Source organism: Lipotes vexillifer, unplaced genomic scaffold (assembly GCF_000442215.2).
Source record: "Lipotes vexillifer unplaced genomic scaffold, Lipotes_vexillifer_v1.1 scaffold100, whole genome shotgun sequence".
NCBI classification, from domain to species: domain Eukaryota; kingdom Metazoa; phylum Chordata; class Mammalia; order Artiodactyla; family Lipotidae; genus Lipotes; species Lipotes vexillifer.
The window spans coordinates 3,046,619-3,062,100 of record NW_006774075.1 but is presented as its reverse complement, the minus strand read 5'-3'; the positions used below and the strand labels follow the sequence as shown (position 1 = coordinate 3,062,100).

The 15,482-nt window shown below is 37.6% G+C and overlaps 1 protein-coding gene across 1 annotated transcript in view; it reads right to left on the bottom strand.

The window, feature by feature from the left end:
• The window catches only part of LOC103077598 (recombining binding protein suppressor of hairless), a 73,179-nt gene that overhangs the window by 32,535 nt on the left and 25,162 nt on the right, over window positions 1-15,482 (bottom strand). Inside the window, 1 exon segment of the mRNA XM_007472402.1 lies at window positions 7,020-7,058. Coding sequence (XP_007472464.1) covers window positions 7,020-7,058 — 39 coding nt within the window.

The window sequence follows — 15,482 nt, the reverse complement described above, 5'->3', positions numbered from 1 at the left end:
GCTGAACTGTTTCTTTTTTCAGAAACATAGGTACCATCCAAAAATTTTCTGATACCCTTGTTTTTAACTGTTGGGGCTTGCTGAATCAAAGCAGCTAAATTTGACACAAGTTCAATGTCGTTTCCTTCAAGAATCAACTCATCTTTCTGGGCCTGATGCTGAACAAGCAACACGTGGCCTCATCCAAACCCTGAGGATGTATTTTTCACCCCCAAAATTTTGGATTTCAACAAGAGAAGCATTCTCCTGAATATCAACACTGATGGGGAACTGAGCATATACAGACCTCATAACAGAAGCCCAGTGTAACACCCTTGATCATGTTCTGTATATGACTACAGAAAGTGCAAACAGTCACCAGTTCCCTTCTATTTCCCCACCATTTGTGAAGCCAGAGTGTCTCCTTTTTCTTTCCAAGGAGACTGAGTTCTACATTGATGTGACTGAAGTCCCTCCACAGGGTGCCTCTAGAAAATTTGTGTGTCTTGCTTGTTTTCATCTAAAAGCTGTATAATTTGACATTTTACATTTAGGTCTATTTTGATCTAATTTTTGTATATGGTTCCAGGTATGAATCATAGTTATTTTATGTTATGTAAGTGGTGGGTGCATATGGTTATCCAACTGTTCCAGAATCCTTTGTTAAAAACCCTTTAGCTGACTAAATTGCCTTTGTACCTTGACTGAAAAACTTATCTCAAGAACAATTTCTGGCCACTATTCTGTCGCAATGATCTACTTGCTATCTTTAAACCATACCATCCTTGATTACTGTAGCTATCTAACAAGCTTTGAAATCAGGTAGTGTTAAGTTCTTACTGCCCTTTTTCAAGGTTGTTCTGGCTAGTCTAAGACATTTGCATTTGCATTATAAATTTTAGAAACAGCTTGTCAACTGCTATAAAAAAGCCCAATGGGATTTTGATTGGGATTATGTTGAAGCCATAGATGAATTTGGGAAGAACTGACACTACTGAGTCTTCTGCCCAAAGAACATTTATTTAGGACTTTTCAGCAATGTTTTGTAGTTTTCAGTACATAGTTTTTGCACATCATGTGTCAGAAACTTTCCCCTAAGAATCACATTATTTTTTGATGCTATTGTTTTTTAAATTTCAATTTCTCACTGTTCATTACTAGTATAAAAAACGCAATTCATTTCTGTATGCTTTATACGTTGACTGTGTAGCCTACCACCTTGTTAAACTCACCTATTAGTTTTAATAACTTTTTTTTTTTGGGAAGATCCCATAGAGATAATACTGATGTCTACAAATAAAGTCAGTTTTACTTCTTTCCAATTTAGATGCCTTTCTTTTTCTGGCCTTACCCGTACAAATTAGAACCTCAAGTACAATGTTAAATGGAAGTGGTTAAAAGTGGACACCCCTGCATTGTTCCTGATCTTGAGGGAAACATTCAGTCTTTCACAAGTATGGTGTTAAGTGTAGTTTGTTTATAGGTAACCTTTATCAGAATGAGGAAATTCCCTTCTATTCCTAGATTGATGAAAATTATGATGAAGAATGAAATGTCAAAAGCTTTTACTAAATCCCTGAGATGACCAAATGATTTTCCTTTTTTGTTGTTAATGTATTAAAATGACATTGATTGATTTCCATTTCTGAGATAAATCTCATTAGATCACGATGTACTATCCTTTTAATATATTGTTGGAGGACTTCCCTGGTGGTGCAGTGGTTAAGAATCCACCTGCCAATGCAGGGGACACGGGTTCGAGCCCTGGTCCAGGAAGATCCCACATGCCATGGAGCAATTAAGCCCATGCGCCACAACTTCTGAACCTGTGCTCTAGAGATCGCGAGCCACAACTACTGAAGCCCACGCGCCTAGAGCCCCTGCTCCACAACAAGAGAAGCCACCGCAATGAAAAGTCCACGCACCACAACAAAGAGTACCCCCGCTCGCCGAAATTAGGGAAATTCTGCGCACAGCAACGAAGACCCAATGCAGCCAAAAATAAAAATAAAATTTAAAAAATAAACAGATCAAAAAAACTACTGTTGGATTCATTTTGAAAAACTGTTAACACGTTTTATATCTGTGCTCATAAGGGATATAAGTCCACAAGTTTATTTTATTTTAATGTCTTTGTCTGCTTTTAGTAACAGGGCATCACTGTCCTAACAGAATGAACTGGGAAATATGTCCTGCTTTCCAGTTTTCTGGAAGAGTATGTACAGAACTGGCATGATGTATTTCTTAAATGTCTGGTAGAATTCAATAGCAAAATCATCTAAGCCTGGAACTTTCTATGTGGAAGGTTTAGAATTACAAGTTCAATTTCTTTAGATATAGGGTTATTCAGGTTTCTATCTCTCTGTTTCTTCCTGAGTAAGCTTTGGTAGCTTGCCAGTTTCGAGGAATTTGTGTATCTCTTCAAAAGTTGTTGAATTTATCGGCAGAAAGCTATTTCTAATATTTGCTTGTTATCCTTTAAATATCTGTAGAATCTAAAGCGATATTACCTTTCTCATTCTTGATGCTAGTAATTTATACAGAAACAGATTTCTATTTGATATGATTATCATTCTGCATGAAGGATTTCTTTAACATTTTTTGTAGCTCAGGCCTGTTTATGAATAATTCCTTTTCAGTTTCTTATGTCTAAAAATGTCTTTATTTTGCCTTTGCTAGGTATAGAATTCTAGGTTGCCATATTTTTCCCCCTTGAGTACTTTAAAGCTCTTGTTCCACTGTCTTCTCCCTAGCAAGGTTTCAGATGAGAAACCTGTCATCCTTCTCTATATCTTTTTTCCCTCTGTATATAATTTATCTTTTTTTCTCTGTTGCATTTAACATTTTCTCTTTATCACTGACTTCAAGCAACTTGATGATGATGTGGTTTAAAAAAAATGATAGTTTTTGCACTTGGAGTTCACTGAGTTTCTTGGAACTGTGGTTTTACAGTTTTCACCAAATTTAGAAAATTTTCAGCCATTATGTCTTCATATATTCTTTTAGTCATACCTTCCCCTTAAATGACTCCAATTACATGTATATTGGTGTATCTGAAAATAAACCACAGCTCATTAATGATCTTTTTTTTTTCAGATATTTTCTCTGGGTGCTTCATTTTGGATAGTTTCTATTGGTATGCCTTCAAGTTTGCTAATCTCTTCTTCAACAGTGTATATCTGTGATTAATCCCACCAAGTGTATTTTTTCATTTAAATACTTTAGTTTTCATCTCTAGAATTTGCTTTGGATCTTCCCTTTTTTATCTTCCAGGTCCTCTATTTAAGTTGTTCAACCTCTCCTCTAGCTCAGGGATCTACAATTACAGCCTGCACGTCAAATGCTATCCACCGCCTACTTTAGAAATAAAGTTATACTCCAGTATACAGAAATGTCCATTGGTTTACACATCGTCTGAGGCTGCTTTTGTGCTACAACAGAGTTAAGTAGTTACAACAGAGGCTGTTTGGGTCACAAAAATACCTACCATTTTACCCTTTAACAAAAATTTTATACACTCCTGGTCTTAGCTTCTTTTTTTTTAAAAAACATCTTTATTGGAATATAATTCCACACAGACGTAGAGAATGAACTTGAGGACATGGGGAGGGGGAAGGGTAAGCTAGGACAAAGTGAGAGAGTGGCATGGACATACATACACTACCAAACGTAAAATAGATAGCTAGTGGGAAGCAGCTGCATAGCACAGGGAGATCCGCTCGGTGCTTTGTGATCACCTAGAGGGGTGGGATAGGGAGGGTGGGAGGGAGGGAGACGCAAGAGGGAAGAGATATGGGAACATATGTATATATATAACTGATTCACTTTGTTATAAAGCAGAAATTAACACACCATTGTAAAAAAAAAAAAAAAAAAAAAAAAAAAGAATCCACCTTCCAATGCAGGGGACATGGGTTCAATCCCTGGTCAGGGTACTAGGATCCCCACATGCCGCGGGGCAACTAAGCCCACGTGCCACAACTACTGAGCTCACGTGCCTCAACCAGAGAGCCTGTGTACCACGAACTACAGAGCCCACATGCTCTAGAACACGTGCGCCACAACTACAGAGCCCATGCGCCCTGGAGCCTGTGTGACACAACTAGAAAAGAGAAGACCTGCACTCCACAACTAGAGAGAAGCCCGTGTGCCACAACAAAAGATCCCGCATGCCTCAACGAAGATCCTGCGTGCCACAACTAAGACCCGACACAGCCTAAATAAATGAATGAATGAATGAATAAATAAATATTTTATTGTTAGGAGTCACCTGAACCTATTGCTGCTGGTAATGAAATTAAAATATTTCTCTATTAAATTTCAAAATGGCTATATATGTGAATTAAGCAATTCCAGTTAGAATTTCAAGATATATAAAAATAAGTAATTGAAAATACATTTACATGGACCTGTGAGATAAGTTATATTTTCCCAGCCCACTTGATCTGAAATACACCTTCAATTTTTTTTTATTTTGAATTTCAGGCATACAGAAAAGTTACGAAAGCACAAACAATTCCTAGTCCCAATTTACCCCAGACTCTCGAATGTTAATATTTTACCATATTTGTAATATTATGGTTTTTTGTGGGGGTTTTTTGTGGTACGCGGGCCTCTCACTGTTGTGGCCTCTCCCATTGCAGAGCACAGGCTCTGGACGCGCAGGCTCAGCGGCCATGGCTCACAGGCCCAACCGCTCCGCGGCACGTGGGATCTTCCTGGACCAGGGCACGAACCCGTGTTCCCTGCATCGGCAGGCGGACTCTCAACCACTGTGCCACCAGAGAAGCCCTATATATTATGTTTTTAAAACCATTTACGAGCACATTATAGACATAAAGTCCCTTTACCCAATTACTTGTGTTTATTTCCTAAAAAGACAATCTCTTATACAATCACAATGCAATTATCACTGATAATGGATTTTATTCAGATGTCTCCAACTGTCCCTCTAATGTCCTTTATTGGGGGTGGGAGTATGGAGCCGTATTGAGTAACAGCTGTCCTCAGGTCAAATCAGAATAGCCTTCAGTTTGTTTGTTTTTTTAATTAATTTGAGCTGGAACACAGACACACCATTCATTTACATATTGCCTACGGCTGATTTGGGGATGCAAGAACAGAGATGAAAAGTCAAAACAAACTCAGTGTGCCCCAAAAAGCCTAACACTTTTATTATCTGGCCTATTACAGAAAACGTTTGCCAACTCCAGCTTTAGAGCACAAGAAAAATTTGTTCCTGGTCCAGGTTCAGTTGAATTTGTCATGTTTAACTTAGTTGTCATGTCTTTTTGGTTTCCTTTACTCTGGTACTCCTCAGTCTTAGTTTTTCGTGATTTTGAAAATTTTGAAGAGTAGATGCTGTTTATTTTATAGAAATGTCCTTCCATCTGTGTCTGTCTGATGTTTCCTTATGCTTAGATTTAGCTTATGCATTTTTGGCAAGAACACTACAAAAGTGATAATATGTCCTCAGGATGCATATGATATTTATTTGTGCATTATTAGTGATGTTAATTTAGAACGCTTAATTAAGGTGGCATCTGCCAGGTTTCTTCACTGTCATGTTACTGCTTTTCACTTTATAATTAACCATACTTTGTGAAGATATGCTTAGACACTATAAAAGCACTTTGTTTCTCATCAGACTTTAAACCAGTAGTTTAAGAATTCATTGATGATGTTGGCCTGAAACGATTATCACTGTAATGGTTGCCAAAATGTGCTTTCCTAGTTCCATGATTCCTTCTACACTTATTAGGTGGAATTCTTCTGTAAAGAAAAGCTATCTCCTCTCCCCCATTTATCGAATTATTTATTTAACTCAGTGTAGACTTCTAAACTGTCCTTTTATTTTATGGATTTTAATCTATTACTATCATTATTTATTTTGATGACCAAAGTGTCCATGATTTGGCTAAAAGAAGCCTCTTCAAACTGGCTCCCTTTGTGTGTACTTCTGGCATGCCCCTGTCATTCTTTGAGTGAAACAGCTTTTTTAATAATAGTTAATAATGTGGAAATAACCCAAATGGCTATCAGTGTGAATTAAATAAGGAGCAGTGGGAAGACAAGGAAAAGCTATGGATACACTAAGGAGAACAAGGTAGACGATCTACAGTTAACAGAACAATGGTAGAGTATGATGCCAGACTTTAAAAAGAAAAAAGACAGGTATATGTTTATACACACATACGATTTTCTTAAAAGATACTAACGACACAGGGTAGCATTAACTCTAGGACTGTAACTGTGGAACTGAACGTCTTTTTTTTTTTTGAATGTCTTATTTTTATTTTACAATCACTGATCGTTAGAAATTTTTAAAATCATTTTCAAGACTAACACTTTAAAATTTAACATGTGGGGCTTCCCTGGTGGCGCAGTGCTTGAGAGTCCGCCTGCCGATGCAGGAGACGCGGGTTCGTGCCCCGTTTCGGGAGGATCCCACATGCCGCGGAGCGGCTGGGCCCGTGAGCCATGGCCGCTGAGCCTGCGCGTCCGGAGTCTGTGCTCCGCAAATGGGAGAGGCCACAACAGTGAGAGGCCCGCATAACGCAAGGAAAAAAAAAAAAAAAAAATTTAACATGTGTAATTAAAATGCATACCATAAAAATTCCATAATTAGAATATAATATTTATAGTCTCATTAAAAATGGATAATATCTTTGTTTTAAAATTCTTTTCTAAAAGCATTTAAGTATCTTTCAAGTTCCAGTTGTGATCAACAAATTGTGACTGGCTAATGAAGCTAGATATAGGAAACTATCTTTACATGGTAGCCCTTGTTATATTAACTATATAATACTCATTATTAATTCTTGAAAGGTTTCATTTTTCCCTTTGAACTGTATCCTCTTACCCTGTTTTTTGAAGGGAGAAAAAGGGGAGATGTGGGGAAGGGAGGGTGGAAATAGGCTTATGATCTAGATACCATTATGTGAATAACTTCTTGCAAAGAACACCTAATATAGCTTCCAAAACGACAGGATCTAACACTTCTATGAAATGTTTGGGTGAAAGACTAACATAATGCTTACCTAGTAAGTCGTTTAGGTGGAGGCCGCTCACCAAATTTTCTAGAGGAAAAAATAAGAAAACAAAATTAAATAGGCTGTATGACATGCTCCACAGTAAGCTTTTTAGGCACCATGAAATCTCTTTTATGACTTATACTTCAACCCTACTAAAGTCCAGTATAAAAAGAAATCCTCTAGCAAACACCTATACCCAGTTATAACAAAATACATTCTTTAAAACCATTCCTAAACAAAACAACAAACTCTAACTATGCCTGACACATCCACTCTAAGCATGTACCATGCTGATTAGATGAGGATGACAGGTACCTTCCAGAGCCACCTTGCTAAAAGACATCTAACCAAAGACCCCCCTGCCCCAGTCTCATGTAATCTGGAGCACTCAAAACAATCCTCACAGTCCAAGAGGTGGTGTAGAGCTCACAAGTGTTTACCATGTGCCAGGCACTAAGTTATACATTTTTCCCCTTTTTAATCATTATAAAATAATTCTGGAAGATATATATTGGCCCATTTTAAAGATGTAGAAAGTTGCCCAATGTCACAGAGTAAATTAAGTGACAGACAGAGTTAAGATTTAAACCTAGATGTTGACTACTTAATTAGTTTATAGCATATGGCCCTTCAAAAATAAATATGCTATATGTACTAGCATAGAAGCATTTCAGTTGTTTGGGAGAGGGCAAAGAGAAAAGCATGAGCAAGGATAAGCACAATTTAGGTTGGAATTAGAAATACATACACCATGCAGTTTAAGAGAAAAGACTCAGAGTGAGATTAGCTGAATTCAAATCTATGATTTGGTATTGGGTTGGCCAAAAAGTACCTTTGTTTTTTAAGTAAAAATAAAAGACACATGTTTCATTTTCACCAAAAACTTTATTGAACATATTCACTGTTTTGTTCTACTACCTTCTGCCATTTTTCAGGCAACTTCATAATTCCATTTTCCCCAAACTTTTTATCTTTTTAAGCAAAGAACTGTTCCAGGTCCTTTTACAGTCTTCCAAGGACTTGAAATTTTTACAGTTAAGAGAATTTTGTAAAGACCAAAATAAATGGAAAAGCAAAGGTGCAATGTCTGGTGAATACTCAAATGAATCAGAACTTCCCAGCCAAGCTGTAACAGTTTTTGCCTGGTCATCAGAGAAATGTGCAGCCTTGCGTTATCCTGGTGGAAGATCATGTTTTCTGTTGACTAATTCTGGACGCTTTTTGTCGAGTGTTGCTATCAGTTGGTCTAATTGGGAGCAGTACTTGTTGGAATTAATCGTTCGGTTTTCCGGAAGGAGCTCATAACAGAGGACTCTCTTCCAACCCCACCATTACACGACATCCCCTTCTTTGGATAAAGACTGGCCTTTGGTGTGGTTGGTGGTGGTTCATTTCGCTTGCCCCACGATCTTCCGTTCCACATTGTTGTACAGTATCCACTTTTCATCGCTTGTCATAATTTGTTTTAAAAGTGGAACGTTTTCATTACATTTCAGTAGAGAATCGCATGCAGAAATACAGTCAAGAAGGTTTTTATCGCGGTACGTGGAACCCAAACATGGAAGCGATTAACATAACCAAGATGGTACAAACTATTTTCAGGGCTTGATTCAGATATTTTGAGTACGTCTGCTGTCTCCCACGTGGCAGAACATTGATTGTACTCAGTTAATGTCTCGATTTGATTGCTATCAACTTCAACTGGTCTACCCAACCGTGGAGCATCGTCGAGCGAGAAATCTCCAGCACAAAACTATGCAAACCACTTTTGACGTGTTCGATCAGTCACTGCACCTTCTCCATACACTGCCCAAATCTTTTTTTGCATTTCAGTTGCATTTTTGCCTTTCTTGAAATAATAAAGCATAATATGCTGAAAATGTTGTTTTTCTTCCATCTTCAATATTAAAATGGCTAAACAAAAATTCATCAATTTCTTTTTTTTTTTTTTTTGCGGTACGCAGGCTTCTCACTGTTGTGGCCTCTCCCGTTGCGAAGCACAGGCTCAGTGGCCATGGCTCATGGGCCCAGCCGCTCCGCGGCATGTGGGATCTTCCCAGAGTGGGGCACGAACTCTCAACCACTGCACCACCAGGGAAGCCCCAAAATTCACCAATTTTGATAAGTCTTTTTTTAAATGCATGCTGATATGACAGCTGTCACATACAATCTAACAAAATTGTCTCGAATGAAGTTTTAGACAACTAAGTGCTACTAGAGCCATCTTACGGACAAAACTGAACGAAACTTTTGGCCAACCCAATATTCACTTCCTGTGCAGCCCTGAAATTATCTGACTCTCTACACCTCAGTTTCCTTCCTCACCTGTAAAAAGGACACAGTGGTTGTACTGACCTCAAGGAGTTGCTGAAGGGATTAAACGTGCTAATTAACATAGAAGACACATAGAACAATGCCTGGAATACAGTAAATGACCAATAAATGTTAGTAACTATTACTGTTTTTTAGTTATAAATGGTTATGCCAAAATAACTAAAGATATTAAGTGCGATATTAATAAAGATAAGAGGAAGAAACGAATCCCTATGTGATGACCTCCTATTTCCTCTGAAATAAGAAATGAGGTCTTCTGAAAGACATGGTGGAGGCACACAGCACTTGAAGAAAAATGATCAATAGAATTTTGTTTTCTTTTCAAAGCAAGATTGCAGTTATAGTTTAAGTGACTTGTTCATAATCACAGTTATAGGTTTCTGAAGCCTAATTTGACTTAAGATTTCTCTACTATATTTGTCGTATTTTACATAATTATTAACTTTGATGACTGAAGTCTTAGAATCCCATGTACTTCCTTTTGTTGAGTAATTTAATGCTATATGACACTGTTTATGAACTCCATTTATAAACAATGGGCATCTGTGACTTTGAATATTTTGGTATTTTATTTAGTTAACTCTAAAATATTGAAAAGTGACTTTAATTGAAATAGCACTAAAAATGAGCAAATAATCCAAGTTTCTGTCAGAAGAATTAATAACAAGTAATTCTCATTGATTTTATCCTATAGGATATTCAATTTTAAACACAATGATTTAATAGTAATATCAGCAAGGCTGCTGAAGACCGTAGGTTTTAAAACACTGATTGTTTTAAATCAGTGGCTAATCTATGATGTGAACTCCAATTATGGAGTTAAAGGCAAAACTCTACTCCTGAATCTTTTTTCACAGGAAAGATTTTTTTTGAACCTTTGAGATTGACTAAATGTACCACTGCAGCATATGATTAAAATAAAACTGCCTCACTAGAATATTTTACAAAAACCAGGAAGTTTAAGACAATCTTTAAATTACTTCTTCACATATGTATTTAACAGCAGTTATACTTTATAAAAGAAGCAAAGTGAGGTGTGGCCAGAATCTAACTAAGGGCTTAAAATGGTGAAAATTTTAGAGAGAGACACAGTTAACAAATGAAATAAAACTTTTCAGTGAGAATCACGATGCCACTAACCCTTCAAACTAGCTAATAACTCCAACCATCAAGCATCCTTTGGGATCTAACACAGAATTTAACATAAGTTTATTACATGGCTAGTAAGAGATCCACTGCACTCAAAATACAAATGCAAATTTTGTTTCTTGATGCTGTGAAATGCTTACAAAATTAGATTAACAACTGAATGCTGATTAAAATATGTGTCTACACTCTTTTTTGGAGCTACCCATTAGATGAAGTCAACAATCATATAGCATGCTTGTGCAATATCACTCCTGCCCCAATAGAAAACATGAGCAAGAGAACTCAGCAATTTGCCTGCTAAGCCTAAACAGCATTTCAAAATGATGCAGTGTTCTATCTAGGTGCTATCCTAAGGCTAGAAAGATTATAAATGTCAATAAGATTCAACTGGTTCTTCAGTATATAATAAAGCATCTCCAATTGTGTGCAGTCTCAATCCTTTCTTTAATGCATATGCCATCACATTCATATCTATCCCATTAAAAACTAATGGTTACTGCAAATATCATATGATATTGCTTATATATGGAATCTAAAATAAAAGGGTACAAATGAACTTATTTACAAAACAGAAGTAGAGTCACAGATGTAGAAAACAAACCTATGGTTACCAGGGGATAATGGGGGAGGGATAAACTGGGAGATTGGGATTGACATATACACACTACTGTATATATATAAAATAGATAACTAATAAGAACCTGCTGTATAGCACAAGGAACTCTACTCAATACTCTGTAATGGCCTACATGGGAAAAGAATCTTAAAAACAAAACAAAACAAAAAAAGCAGATATATGTATATGTATAACCGATTCACTCTGCTGTCACCTGAAACTAACACAACACTGTAAATCAACTATACGCCAATAAAAAATTTAAAAAAGAAAACCTAATGGTTACTGTATCTATTAGAATGGGGGAAGGATAAGAAAACGAGGTTTCTGAGAAAATTCATAAAAGTGTTTAGTAGGTTCACAGTGCACAATTCTGAAGCTCACAATTGAACTAAATTATAATTATTCAATAAAATTCATATATCTACGTATTTAAAACTGTCATACCAAGATACTATATGCACCCTATACTTATCCATTTTCCTCTACCAATCTGATGTATCAATAGAATACACAAAACTTCAGGAATTATCTACTACAGAAAGAAGGCCCATCTTTAAACATGAGTGACTCAAGAAAATTCATAATGTATATTTACATTATGAAATCAAAATAACCAGTTTTCAGCAGAACTGACAAGTCAGCTAACAATTACTCAGAGACTGATTATGATTTAAAGATTAAGTTCTATCCCTCCCTTTTGAAGTAGGGAATGGTGAGACAGGCCAGTACAAATTTTTTATCTTTACTTGTAATCTATTTTTTGAAAATTTATTTATTTATTTATCTTTAGCTGCTTTGGGTCTTCGTTGCTGCGCGCGGGCTTTCTCTAGTTGCGACGAGCGGGGGCTACCCTTCATTGTGGTGTGCGGGCCTCTCACTGCAGTGGCTTCTCTTGTTGCGAGCTCGGGCTCTAGGTGCACGGGCTTCAGTAGTTGTGACTCGCGGGCTCTAAAGCACAGGCTCAGCAGTTGTGGTGCACTGGCTTAGTTGCTCCACGGTACATGGGATTTTCCGGGGCCAGGGCTCGAACCCGTGTGCCCTGCACTGGCAGGCGTACTCTTAACCACTGAGCCACCAGGGAAATCCCTTGTAATCTATTTTTAAAACAAGATATCTATTGACGTGTTGACAACTGAAAACCAGAAATAAATTGGATCAACCAAGTTTAGGCCACTCTTCCATAAAACACTTTCATAATAGGTGCACAGTATATTTAACAATGCAAAAACAAAAAAATCTAAATCCTTAAGTACCCTAGGAACACCTTTGATTTTATGAAGTACTGACTTAATTCCTCATTGTAACAAAGAATCACTGTTATCCAATTTCTCTTTTTGATATTATAGGTTGTCAATATCTCATTTGCATGAGTGGGTTTCTCAAATTTTTTGCACACTATAGAAAGCATAGTTTTGATTAAATGTGATCATCAACGCTGTTATATATTTAAAAGAAAAAAGTTATAATTCTGGACTTTTTTTAAGTAACAAGCAAAGGTTAGCTTATATAAAGGTGATTACACCCTTTTCTTCTTCTATTATGTATGCTTCTCCCTCATATTGGGATTGGTGAACAAAACACAAAAACCTATGTGCTGGATTTCCCTGGTGGTGCAGTGGTTAAGAATCCGCCTGCCAATGCTGGGGACACAGGTTCCAGCCCCGGTCCGGGAAGATCCCACATGCCGCGGAGCCGCTGGGCGCGTGAGCCAAGGCCGCTGAGCCTGCGCGTCCAGAGCCTGTGCTCCGCAACGGGAGAGGCCACAACAGTGAGAGGCCCGCGTACCGCAAAAAAAAAAAAAATGAAAAGGCGGGTGTGGAAGGATAAGAAACAACTTTTTTGAATATAGAACAACTTAGTAATTACACTGCTAGAACACTGTCTAGTAACAATATTAGAACTTCCAAGTTTAAAAACATAGAGCTGGATGGAAAAGCAAGCTCAAGTCACGTGGGAAAAACACCTTTTCTAGCTAACAGATGCTTCACACGAGAAAAACCAAGTCAAAAAGCAAAAGGTGGGTGTGGAAGGATAAGAAAAAACTTTTTTGAATATAGAACAACTTAGTAATTACACTGCTAGACTACTGTCTAGTAACGATATTAGAACTTCTGAGTTTAAAAACAGAGCTAGGGCTTCCCTGGTGGCGCAGTGCTTGAGAGTCCGCCTGCCGATGCAGGAGACGCGGGTTCGTGCCCCGTTTCGGGAAGATCCCACATGCCGCGGAGCGGCTGGGCCCGTGAGCCATGGCCACTGAGCCTGCGCGTCCGGAGCCTGTGCTCCGCAAATGGGAGAGGCCACAACAGTGAGAGGCCCGCATAACGCAAGGAAAAAACAAAAAACAAAAAAAAAAAAACAGAGCTAGATGGAAAAGCAAGCTCAAGTAGTGTGGGAAACTATTCTGCCCTTGGGTGTAGAACTAAAAGTAATTTCCTCTATTTTTTTGTATTTCACAAATTTTTTGCTTCATGCAGAAACGATATTACAATAAATTAACTCAAGAAACACTGGTGCGGTATTTGCAGGAAAAACGTAGAAAACAAAGTATGAAAAATTCAAACTCATAATTAAGCCAAACTTTGCACCAAATCTGCTGTAAACAGTATACAGTTCAAAAAAGTACTAGAATTCTTGGGCTTCCCTGGTGGCGCAGTGGTTGAGAGCCCGCCCGCCAATGCAGGGGACACGGGTTCGTGCCCCGGTCCAGGAAGATCCCACATGCCGCGAAGCGGCTGGGCCCGCGTGCCATGGCCGCTGAGCCTGCGCGTCCGGAGCCCGTGCTCCGCAACAGGAGAGGCCACAACAGTGAGAGGCCCGCGTACTGCAAAAACAAAAACAAAAAAAAGTACTAGAATTCTTGAAACATGATTCAAGATACTGAAATTAAACAACATTTGATGGGAAAATTAGGAAACCTGATTCATACACTCAAGAATCCATACCTGATCATTCCACCAGGAGAAAGAAACAAATAGGTGATATACACTATCACCATAGTCTATGCTAAAATACAATGTGAAAAACAAAGCAAGTGGTACTAGGAAGCTGTTTAGTAATTTACTCACAAAAACAGAAGATGCTACTTAGAAAGGACTACACATAACATACCGTCTTTGTCTCTAGATTCATTCATTCACCTAGTATGTACCAAATATAGGTACTAGGTATACATCAGTGAACAAAAGAAACACAAAATCCATGTCCTTATGGAACTTACATGCTACTAAGACAAATGGACAATGGCATATGTTCAAAGATATTATCTATATAGTTTACAAAAACAAAAATGTAAGAAACAACTTAAATATTGTACTTATTGAATATGATTTAAAAGGTTAATATTTGACTAATCTAAAAAATATATTTAAAGTAAATATGTAACTTATTTTTACTTCTAAAAGCTTATTCATTCTATACCTATGGCAGAAAACAGCCTACGTATTAAGTCACATAACTTTGAGCAAGACATGTCGCCCTTTGTTGCATTTCAACTTCTAGCTTTGAAACTACTCTTACTTTAAGAACCATATTTAACGGCAATAATCCTCAAAACCTGTCAGGGTGTAACTAGTGGTCTTGGATACTGTAACAAAGACAATCAAGGCATGATGTAGTCTCCGAAACCATCACATTTATTAAGCATGTTTCTATTAGAACAAATATCCTATGGGGTAGACTTCAAAGACATGCCACACTTGCAGTTGACCCCATCAGGTGGAGAAACACGCTCCCCTTCTTACGAGTATACTGGGTAGAACATTTGAAAAGCACTGCTTCCTTAATTTTTAAAGTCCCTTTATCCTACCTTTTCTTTTTCAATTAAAACCACACAACAACAAACTTAACTTTGTAACAGTCTGTCAGCAGTTTGTGTAAAGAATCAGGAAGAGTGGAAAGATACAAAGAATGAGTGACTGGGACCATCATTTCCAGCTATTCTCAGCATCTGGCTTTTAAGGTATCTCCAATATTATTATTACCAGGTTAGGGTAAAGATGTCTTTCCTAAAATCCATACCTGAGGAGGGATTTCCCCCAATTAAATCTGCAACAGCCATAAGCCTCACCACCCAGTTAGCACAACTGAGTAATGAGAACACTGGCATCCATTAACATCACATATAAAGATCTTATATGAAAAGTATATGTCTTAAAACCTATGGCTCAACAAGAGGGAGCAATGAGACACTTAGCAAAGTACTCCAATTTCATGTCAAGAGACTGAATAGGACAAATTGACATCAAATGCCTCCTAACATGATGCATAAGAGCACAATATCACTTCTATGATACAACTGACAAAAAAACAGAGAACTTGAATCTAAACATGAAGAAACATAACACACCTAAATTGTGGAATAGTCCACA